The 10,848-nt window shown below is 54.7% G+C and overlaps 1 protein-coding gene across 2 annotated transcripts in view; it reads right to left on the bottom strand.

The window, feature by feature from the left end:
• Window positions 1-4,087: 4,087 nt before the first annotated feature.
• The window catches only part of RAD23A (RAD23 homolog A, nucleotide excision repair protein), a 22,567-nt gene continuing 15,806 nt past the window's right edge, over window positions 4,088-10,848 (bottom strand). The window contains exons 5-8 of one of the 2 annotated variants that reach the window (XM_015420011.1): window positions 10,455-10,530; window positions 10,044-10,174; window positions 8,019-8,183; window positions 4,088-4,494 (exon numbers count right to left, since the gene is read on the bottom strand). In XM_015420011.1, the coding sequence (XP_015275497.1) occupies window positions 4,381-4,494; window positions 8,019-8,183; window positions 10,044-10,174; window positions 10,455-10,530 (486 nt within the window). In that variant the 3' untranslated portion in view covers window positions 4,088-4,380. The remainder of the gene's footprint in view (window positions 4,495-8,018; window positions 8,184-10,043; window positions 10,175-10,454; window positions 10,531-10,848) is intronic. The other variant, XM_015420012.1, reaches the window with a different exon arrangement.

Genomic DNA, 10,848 nt, shown 5'->3' with positions numbered 1-10,848 from the left:
TTCGGGTAGTGAAGGGCCACATGGGGTATAAATCCAACCTCTTCATCATCATCTAGGCTGGGTGCGCCAGAAACGCAGAGGAATGACACGCGTTCTTTCCGGCCTCCCTCGTCAGCATCCTTCCAAGCGGTTCTCCAAGTTGGCGGTGGAAAGGGCCATCCTGTCACCCCTGAGCCCTGACTTATGGCAAGAGAGACAGAAATCAAAGGCGGGTTTGCCACGGCCTGCCCCTGCGCGGCGCCCCTTGGCTGTCTCCCCTCCAAGGACTCATCGACCCCGCTTTGCTCCCAAGATCTGGCATGAATGGGCAAGAGGCAAGGGAGGAATGGAGGTGTTTTGCCATGGCCTGCCCCTGCAAAGTGACCCTGGGCTTCCTCGGTGGACTCCCCTCCGAGGACTAACCAGGACCTCTTCTGAGCTTCCGAGATGTGAAGAGATCGGGCTGGCCAGGTCGAGGCAAAAGGCAAAAAGAGGCGGTTTGCCTTCGCCTGGGTCATTTTCACCGTACTGGGTCCCAAATCTGCCTTCTGTGATGCAAGAACGTAAGAACATCAGAGAAGCCAGTGTTGGATCAGGCCAGTGGCCCCTCCAGTCCAACACTCTGTGTCACACAGTGGCCAGAAATACCAGTGCCATCAGGAGGTCCAGCAGTGGGGCCAGGACACCAGAAGCCCTCCCACTGTTGCCCCCCCTCCCCAAGCACCAAGAAGACAGAGCATCCCTTGCCCCCCAAACCGAGAGTCTCTATCTATACCTTATGGCTAATAGCCAATGATGGACCTCTGCTCCACATGTTTACCCAATTCCCTCTTATAAGAACATCAGAGAAGCCAATGTTGGATCAGGCCAATACCCATCCAGTCCAACACTCTGTGTCACACAGTGGCCAGAAATACCAGGTGCCATCAGGAGGTCCAGCAGTGGGGCCAGGACATTAGAAGCCCTCCCACTGTTTCCCCACCCCCAAGCACCAAGAACACAGAGCATCCCTTGCCCCAGACTGAGAGCTCCTATCTATACCTTGTGGCTAATAGCCACTGAGGGACCTCTGCTCCATATGCTTATCCAATTCCTTCTTGAAGCTGTCCATGCTTGTAGCCGCCACCACCTACTGTGGCAGTGAATTCCAGATGTTAATCACTCTTTGGGTGAAGAAGGACTTCCTTTTATCGGTTCTAATCCGACTGCTCAGCAATTTCATGGAGTGCCCACAGAGTTCTTGTATTGTGAAGAAGGGAGAAAAGTACCTCTTTCTCGACCTGCTCTATCCCATGCATAATCTGATAAACCTCGATCACCTCACCCCTCAGCCCTCGTTTCTCCGAGCGAAAGATGTGTTCTTAGCCTCCCGCTCAGAGGTCAGCCCTCCCTCCCCTCCCTTCTCCACCGGAAAGAAAGAGCCAGACACTCGGACTGAAGGAATCCACACCTCGTTCCGCCACCGAGTGGCCTGAACTTCTTATTTATTCCACACTCCAGTCACAGGGCCCGGAACATTCCAACCAGAGACAAAGGAGGAGTGAACAGAGCTCCCAAATCAACACAGGCCAGAGAGAAAACTGGACAACCGGGGGGGGGGGGCACAATTTGGGTGGGACCGACAAAATTCAACCTCCGCATCCTGTGCCCGAAGGAGTATTGGGAGGAAGGGAGGGCTTTGGTGAGCATCGCTCACTCTCACTCCAAGCCCTGCGCATCTGGTCCCACGACTCCTTCTCCGGGGAACAAGGCCAGGCTCTCGGTGCACATCTTTCACAAAAGCTGGCGGTGGCAGCAGCAGCTTCCCTCACCAAGACCCCGGCAACCAGATTTCTCTTGCATTAAAAAACAAACACCTACGCCATGTTACCTGCGCAGATTTTCCAAATTAAGCAAGGTGGCCGCTGTTTGCTTTCCCCACAGAATGGGTTCTGCTTCCGTTAATCACGGGGAGGTGCACGGAGCTACACACAACACTGAAACCCATGACTGGACGCCGATTCAGCTGGTCTCCTCTCCTCTGGCTTCTGAGGTCTCACTAGGCGCCAAGCCAAGCCGATTCTCTCTCTGAAGCCAGAAGAGCCAGAAACAATCGGTTGCTTCTAAAAACGAAACAAGGAGCCAGCAGCAGCGGCACGTTGGGAGTCGGGAAGCAAAGCTTGGAGCTGGCAGTTCAAACATACAAAAATAAAACAAATCCAGCAAACGCATGCGCTCACACATGCAAACCCACTCCCGTTTTTAGCAATGTTTTCGACATTTGGTGCGACTACAATACGGCACGTTCCAGTCAATCAGGATTCCCTGGTGTGGGCTGGATCTTTCAGCGAAGCCACAAGACCCAGAGGAACAGCGGTTGGGGAGTGCGTTCAAAGCCAGCTGCAGACCACCGACACTCTCAATCCCCCCCCCTCCATTTTGCTAACGGTAGAGCTGACGCCAATTCCAGGTCAGGCAGGAGATCCGACACCCTTTTTGTCCACGGCTCACTCTGACCACCGAACGCTCTTTTGGACTTAAGAAGGAACACGGCTTCTCTCCGCTCCCCCACCCCCCGCACCACTCAGCCATCCTTGAAATCAAAATTAATTTAGCTTTATTCTAGTAAATACCACACGCCATCTGTCATAGTCAACAACATCACGCGATTCAAGAGTTACTTTATGGCTTCAAAATTTATTTTTTGAGGCATAGAGGCAATACTCTTGTTCTCTTTGTGGTGGACGTTTGCGGAGGGAGCAGTGGGGCTTCCGGACGGGATGGGTGTGAGGAGGGTGAAAAGAGAAACACGGCAGGCAGTTTGCACGGTTTCAGCAAAAGGAAACGGGGGCTTAACAGGTGGAAACGGAGAGTTTTATTAACGTTTGAAACCAGAAACATCTTTGACCAATACCCCCCACATAAAGGAGGAGAGCGATCTCAACCAAGGAAGTCTCTGGCAGTTTTGTACCTGCCTGTTCAGTATTAAAAATCAATTTCAATGGATATCAGAGACTGGAAAAGCCAAACATCAGACCAATTTTTATGAGGCCGATCGGAATACATTCTTATCGATCTAAACTCAAGCTTCAAAAACGTACATTAAAACAGGCTTTTCTTGCTAAGCATTTCCCTAAAAAGAGAGGTGGCGACAAAAATCTCCCTCCCAAAAATTAAAAAACCCCTCCCAGTGTTGAACACAGAGATTTTGTGCCCCCCCCCCAGCAACTGCCAGGTTTTACGAACGAAAAAAGTCTTTGAAATACAAGAATCCTTCCAACAACAGGTAAATTCGGTTAATACTAGAAAATATCAAGTCTCCTCGAAACTGCCGCAACACAGAAATCATTTTTAAAAGCAGGGTTTCCTTCAAAAGGCGTCTCTCGCCCCCAAGAGGGCCATTTTAAGAGATCCGCCCGCTGAAGGACTTTGTAAGAAATCAATTCATTGTTTTGGTATCGCATGAGGTCCGCAGGTTCCAAGACCTCAACATTAAAAGTGGCAAGAATCGGCCGTGCCGGCTGACGAGGTTCCTGGGGGGTTAAATCCCGCTCGGGCAGCCTGTGGGAACCGCTGGTTCCACGGGGCAGCTGGCCGGGAACGGCGCAGAAAAGAGAGGACGGCCAAAAGGAGCCCAGGGTCTCCAGCGGACTGGGCCTGAAGCTCCCGTTTCCGCTTCTCCCTCCAGAACGGATTTGGAAGAAAGGGGGCCGCTTAGTGGAGGACATGACCGGGGGAGGCAAACGCAACTCTGCGCCCTCCTCCTCCCGCCATGGCACGGCCTCTTCCTGGCGAGCCACAAAAGCCTGGCTGCCCACCCTGGATGGACCACGGGGCTCGGTTCAAAGGCAGGCGGCGGCGGTGGAACCCGGAGGAAGGGGGGACCAGCCTCCTGACGACGGTGGCGGCTGACGGGAGCAGACATAGGCCAGCAGGGCGCTCTGGCGGAGGAGGTGGGGAGGGGTGGGATTTGCAAACAAAAGAGCAATCTGTTTGCACACACGCAAGCACACACACACACACACGCAGCTCCGACGGGAGAAGGTCCAACAGAGCCCATCTGGCGTGCCGCCCTTTCCCTGATCAGCCTCAGCCGGCCAATCCAAAGCCTTTCTTTTTTTTCTTTTTCTTTTTTGGGTGGGATGGAGCCGCTTGGCTCAAAGGTGGCTGCTATTTGGGGAGGGGGGGGGACGGACATGGGGGGAGGTCTGTTTGTTCTGCTCCCCCACCACCACCGCAGCGGCCCACGTTTCCAAGAGAAGAGCATTTCCCTCCAGCCAGCCAGCCAGCCACACGCTCGGCCCGGGACCTTCTCAGACCACACCAACCGCCGCCACCCGCTTGCCCCCACACATGCCCCTTTAAATAAACCAATATTTATATAGAAGATTTTTCTATAAAACTCTTTTTTTTTTCCTTTTATCACTCGTCGTCAAAGTTCTGACTCAGGAGGAAGTTGGCCGCCAGGTTCTCGTTCTTCTCGCAGGCGAAGTAGGCCTGGATCACCAAGCTCTCGGGGAAGCCAAGGGCCTTCAACTGGAGCGGGGAGAAAGGGAGGAGAGAAGGAAGACGCTCAGCCTCTCCTACAGCGGCAGTGCCCGATGCTACAGCCCCTCCCCTGTGTTCGTCGGAAGGGACCGCGACGACCAGGACTTCCGCTGAACTCCAGCGGGAACTCCACTTTCTGGGAGGCCTCCACCCATCCCTCTTTTGTGTGGGCCGGGTCTGGGGTAGAAGATGGAGCAGGGCTATTCTCCCTTGCTCCAGATTGCAAGACGAGGTCTAATGGGTGGAAATTACCAGGGAGTTGCTACCGGCTAAGTATCAGGAGAAACTTCCTTAGAGTGGTTGAGCAGTGGAACAGACTGCCTCGGAAGGTGGTGGATGCTCCTTCACTGGACGTTTTCAAGGGGAGGCTGGATGACCATCTCTCGGGTATGTTGTAGGGCTATCTTTCGGCTGTGCTCCTGCAGAGTGCAGGGGGTTGGACTAGATGACCTGCAAGGTCCCTTCCGACTCTAACATTCTATGATTCCAAGAGTGGTTGAGCAGTGGAACAGACTGCCTTGGGAGGTGGTGGATGCTCCTTCGCTGGACGTTTTCAAGCGGAGGCTGGACGACCATCTTTTGGGTATGTTGTAGGTATGTAGGACTACCTTTCGGCTGTGCTCCTGCAGAGTGCAGGGGGTTGGACTAGATGACCTGCAAGGTCCCTTCCGACTCTAACATTCTATGATTCTATGACAAGCCTCTGTTTCCGGGACTTTACAAACACAAAATGCTGTGCAAAAGACGGGGCCTGGTTTAGCACCCGAATCCCCAGGTATCACTGGGCTACTTTAGGAAGGCAACATCTTAACCCCCCCCCCACCTGAAAACACTCAAGCGGGCCCTGCAGTGACCCGGGAGCAAGGCGGAGGGTTGCCACCCTCCGGGTGAGGCCTGGAGATCTCCCGGAATTACGACTGATCTCCAGACCACAGAGTTCGGCTCCCCTGGAGAAAAGGGCTGCTTTGGAGGGTGGACTTTATCTTTTGCCATCCTGAAACGCCATCCCGATTTCCATTAATTCCCCAAGCCAGAGTTTGGCCACATGACATTATATCCGACAGGCATCCTTCCCCGATCCAGTACCAACCCGAATCTCCCAGAATTTCTCAATCCAGAGTGGACAACCTGACTTAATCCCATTTCCCGGTTCTCCTCTATCGGCACACGTCTCCTTGGCAAAGATCCTCCAGATTCTACGAGACCTACCTGGTACATGCAGGGGGGAGGGCAGGGGGGAGTGCAGTGGAGCCCTCTGGTGCAAAACAGGTACAAGCTACGTCATTCTATTGGACGGAGCAATAGATTTCAGGGACAGGAAACGGGATCGTGTGGTGCCCAGACCTGGCTTTCCCCTGGAGAAAAGGGCTGCTTTGGACTGGAGACTGGACTTTACCTTTTGCCATCCTGAAACGCCATCCCCTGATTTCCATGAATTCCCCAAGCCAGTTTGGCCACGTGACATTATATCCGACAGACGTCCTTCCCCGATTCAGTACCAACCCGAATCTCCCAGGACTTCTCAATCCAGAGTGGACAACCTGACTTAATCCCATTTCCCGGTTCTCCTCTATCGGCACACGTCTCCTTGGCAAAGATCCTCCAGATTCTACGAGACCTACCTGGTACATGCGGGGGGGACGGGGACGGGGGGGGAGTGCAGTGGAGCCCTCTGGTGCAAAACAGGTACAAGCTACGTCATTCTATTGAAAGGAGCCACAGATTTCAGGGACAGGAAACGGGATCGTGTGGTGCCCAGACCTGGCTTGGGGCTCCCTGGAGGGAGGCCAGAAGTGGCTTGCAGAGGATGGGGGCCCCTGCTTCTGAAGAGCTCCCGATACAGCCGGGCCTCCTCTGTGAGGCTGACAATTCCCAATCTCAGGTTGGTGTCGTGGTGAAGTGCGTGGACTCTAATCTGGGAGAACCGGGTTTGATTTCCCACTCCTCCACTCGCACCTGCTGGATGACCTTGGGCAAGCTGTAGCTCTGATAGGAGCTGTCCTTGAAAAAGAGCAGTTTCTCTCAGAGCTCTCTCAGCCCCACCTACCTCCCAAGGTGTCTGTTGTGGGGAGGGGAAGGGAAAAGAGTTTGTAAGCCGCTCCACTGAGACTCCTTTGGGTAGTGAAGGGCGGGGTAGAAATCCAATCTCCTTCTTCTTCTTCTGGTGGTTAATCTGGGAGAACTGGGTTTGATTTCCCACTCCTCCACTCGCACCTGCTGGATGACCTTGGGCAAGCCATAGTTCTCTCAGAGCTGTTCTCTCAAGGGCAGTTCCTGTCAGAGCTCTCTCGGCCCTGCCTGCCTCACAGGGTGCCTGTTGTGGGGAGGGGAAGGGAAAGGAGTGTGTAAGCCGCTCTGAGACTCCCTAGGGAAGTGAAGGGCCAGGGGTATAAATCCAATCTTCTCCTCCTGCTCCTCCCGAGCAGCTCTGGTGCCACCCAGCTCCAGAGCATTTTGGCTGGAGATCTTGGAGGTTTTTTGTCATCTTGGAGGCTTTTTGTCATCTTCTGGGCGTGGAACACTGGGGGTCGGTGTGGGGGGAGGTATTTGTGAATTTCCTGCATGCTTAGGCTTCCCTCTAAGCTGTGGAGTCCTGTGAGCAAAAATTCTACTTTGTGAGCTACTGGCATTAAAAGCTGTGAGTGAGCCATTTGGCTCCTGCATAAATTAGTTTGCTCTGGAGCCATCCTCCCTGAGCTAAGACAAAAATCTGTGAACTGGAGGCTAAAGAACTGTGAGCTAACTCACACTAACTCAGCTTAGAGGGAACACTGGTGCAGGGGGGGGTTGGACTAGATGACCCCAGAGGTCCCTTCCAACTCTCTATGATTCCATGATTCCTTGGGAGGCAGTGGGCTCTTCTTCTTTGGAGGTTTTCAAACAGAGGCTAGACGGCCATCTGACAGCCATGCTGATTCTGTGAACTTGGGCAGATCATGAGAGAGAAGGCAGGAAGGATTGCCTCAGTGCTCAGTTCTTGTGGCCCTTTCTTACACGCCCAGGGAAGTGCTGGTCGCCACTTTGGGGGTCAGGAAGCAATCCTGGAGGGGTATTTTGTCATCTTCTGGGCATGGAGCAGGGGTCACTGGGTGTGTGTGTGGGTGGGGGGGGCATTTGTGAATTTCCTGTGTGGTGCAGGCAACGCTCCCTCTAAGCTGTGGAGTCCTGTGAGCAAAAATTCTACGTTGTGAGCGACTGGCATTAAAGTTGTGAGTGAGCGATTTGTCTGCGGCATAAATTAGCTTGCTCTGCAGCCCTCCTTCCCGAGCTAAGACAAAAATGTGTGAGCCAGAGGCTAAAAAACTGTGAGCTGGCTCACACTGACTCAGCTTAGAGGGAACACTGGGTGCCAGGGGGTTGGACTAGATGACCCCGTGGGTCCCTTCCGACCCTCTGTGATTGAGCCCGTCCCTCCAAACGGTCTGTGCCGACCGCTCCAGCGCAGAGCGCAAGGGGATCTCTCAGGCCTCCCTTTCCTGCCCCGCCTCCCCCAGCCCCGCCTTCCGACGTACCCTTTCTATGGCTTCTTTTTCCTGAGGCGTGACCTGGATGTAGTTCATCTGGGGGGCTTCTTCCCCGATGGCGCCCATCTCCCCTTCGATGTCGGCGACGTCCGCCATCTCGCCCAAGGGCTCGTTGAGCATCTGGATGAACTGCTCTTGGTGCTGGCTGATTTGCTGGGGGTGGGAGAGAAGCGGTCAGTGTTTGGCGATGTCCCGACAGGACGAGGAGGCTAAAGCGGCAACGCCTTCGCCCCGTTCCTCATCGCCTCGGGATGTCACGAAACAGCGCAGCGGCTGTGCTGTCAAGGGCAGCTGGGGCGACTTCCCTGCCGAGGGGGTCCAGAGAGCTGCCCCACCTTTCATTTAGCGTCGGCACGCCAATTTCATGTAGTGGTTAAGTGTGCGGACCCTAATCTGGGAGAACGGGGTTTGATTCCCTGCTCCTCCACTTGCACCTGCTGGTGTGACCTTGGGTCAGTCACAAGTTCTCTCGGAGCTGTTCTCTCAAGGGCAGTTCTCAGGAGAGCTCTCTCAGCCCCACTTACCTCACAGGGCTTCTACTGTGGGGAGGGGAAGGGAAAGGGACTGTAAGCCGCTCTGAGACTCCTTCGGGTAGTGAAGGGCCGGGTATACCATAAACCAGCAATAAATCTATGCAGAGGGTACCATAAAATCCAAAGATCAAAGAACTTGAAAGTGGCATGGAGTGTGCGTCCACAGAGCTGCCCCACCTTTCATTTAGCGTTGGCACACCAATTTCATGTAGTGGTTAAGTGTGCGGACCCTAATCTGGGAGAACGGGGTTTGATTCCCCGCTCCACTTGCACCTGCTGGTGTGACCTTGGGTCAGTCATTTTTTCCTACCTATACCTTGTGGCTAATAGCCACTGATGGACCTCTGCTCTGTATGTTTATCCAGTTCCCTTTTGAAGCCGTCCATGCTTGTAGCCTCAAGGGCAGTTCTCAGCTCTCTCAGCCCCACTTACCTCACAGGGCTTCTATTGTGGGGAGGGGAAGGGAAAGGGATTGTAAGCCGCTCTGAGACTCCTTCAGGTAGTGAAGGGCGGGGTAGAAATCCAATTTCCAATGGGTGGAAATGACAAGGGAGTCGTTACCGGCTCAATATCAGGAGAAACATCCTAACTGTCAGAGTGGTTGAGCAGTGGAACAGTCTGCCTCGGGAGGTGATGGATGCTCTTTCGCTGGACGTTTCCAAGCGGAGGCTGGACGATCATCTTTCAGGTATGTTGTAGGGCTATCTTTCAGCACTGCTCCTGCAGAGTGCAGGGGGCTGGACTAGGTGACCTGCGAGGTCCCTTCCAACTCTTAATATTCTATGATTCTTCACTAGATCCTCTATTTGTCTCCGCGGCGGTCCCCACTCCCACCGACACAAACACAGCGGTCACTGTTGGAGCTTGCCCGCCAAGTAACTCAGGCCAGCCAGTGTGCTGTAGTGGTTAAAGCCCTAAGCTATGACCTGCAAGGGTTTTTTTTTCCAAAAACCCTTCCTCTGCCGTGACACTCATGGGGTGACCACGGGCTGGCCACACTCAGCCTAGCCCCCTTGAGAGCCAACATGGCGTCGTGGTTAGACCGTCAGACTAAGATCTGAGGGACCCAGGTTCGAATTCCCACTTGTGCTCTGGAAGCCCGCTGGGGGACCTTGGGCCAGTCACACACACAGCCTCACCGACCTCACGGGGTTGTTGCGAGGACAGAGTATTGCAAGGAGAGTCCCCACGGAGTGAGTCCCCACTGGGGGGGAAAGACGGGGCACAGACCGAGTCAATAAATAAACGAGAACCCACAGGGATGCCATGAGGATAAAACAGGAGGGACAGAAATTGCATTCGTCACCTGGGCAGAAAAGGCAGGATGAATACCTCATCTGCGCAAATGTTACCAGGCAAAGGCAGACAGTCCGGTTCTCACCCCGTGGACTGTCCCCGGTGCTGCCTGCGGAGGAATGCGATGCGGAACGGAGCCCAGCCGCATCCCCCCCCCCCCCCCCCCCCCCCTCCGGCCACTCACCTGCAGCAGCTGCGGGTTTTCTTGGCCCAACTGCTGGAGGAGAGCCGGGAGCAGAGCCGGGTTCTGCTGGATCACCTGCCGCATGTTCTGGAACTGAGGCTGGTCTCGTAGAAACTCCAGCGGGTTCTCTCCTGTAGGGCCCGGGAGGTGTTAGAGCCAGGCGTCCGGGAGGGGTCGGGATTATATGGAAGCATCACACACATCCCCCCCACACACACACGCACACACCCCATCTGCAGTAGCAAATAGGGGGTGAGGGGAGGAGACTGCAGAAGGGGGCGAGCAAGGGAAGGCGTCCGCCCAATCGTTAGGGCCCCCAAGGTCGCCAATGCTTAATCCCCCCTCTCCCCGCAGCCGAAACCCCCCGGAAAACACCTGCACGGAAGTTGGGGGGGGGGGGAGGCAACCCACCTTCTGGGGCTGACTGCTCTGGGGGCTGGCTCTCCTGGAGGGGGGCGCTCTCCGGCTCTGGGCTGCCCGGGATTCCCTGCAACGTCGAGAGAAGCAGAGTTAATGGAACCGTTTCTGTTCCGGGCACTTTTCAAGACTCCCCCCCTTCCTGCACGCATTTTGAGTAATCCAGTGTCTGGGAGACCGGAGACTATTTGCACACACTCATAAACTGGCCTGGGTGCTGGGAGGACCTGTCCGGGGTGGGGTGGGGATGTAGGCATTTGCCAGGGCAAATGATATTGGATGGCAGAAGATGAATGGATGACAGACAGACAGGCACCGGGGGGGGGGGAACAAGTTGTTTCTCCCTCTCCCACGATTTCCTGTCTCTTCTTGAAATCCCCACACCACT

This window comes from Gekko japonicus, unplaced genomic scaffold (genome assembly GCF_001447785.1).
Source record: "Gekko japonicus isolate JY-2015 unplaced genomic scaffold, Gekko_japonicus_V1.1 scaffold5897, whole genome shotgun sequence".
NCBI classification, from domain to species: domain Eukaryota; kingdom Metazoa; phylum Chordata; class Lepidosauria; order Squamata; family Gekkonidae; genus Gekko; species Gekko japonicus.
Note: the sequence above shows the minus strand (reverse complement) of the source record. Positions and strands in the feature narration are given on the sequence as shown.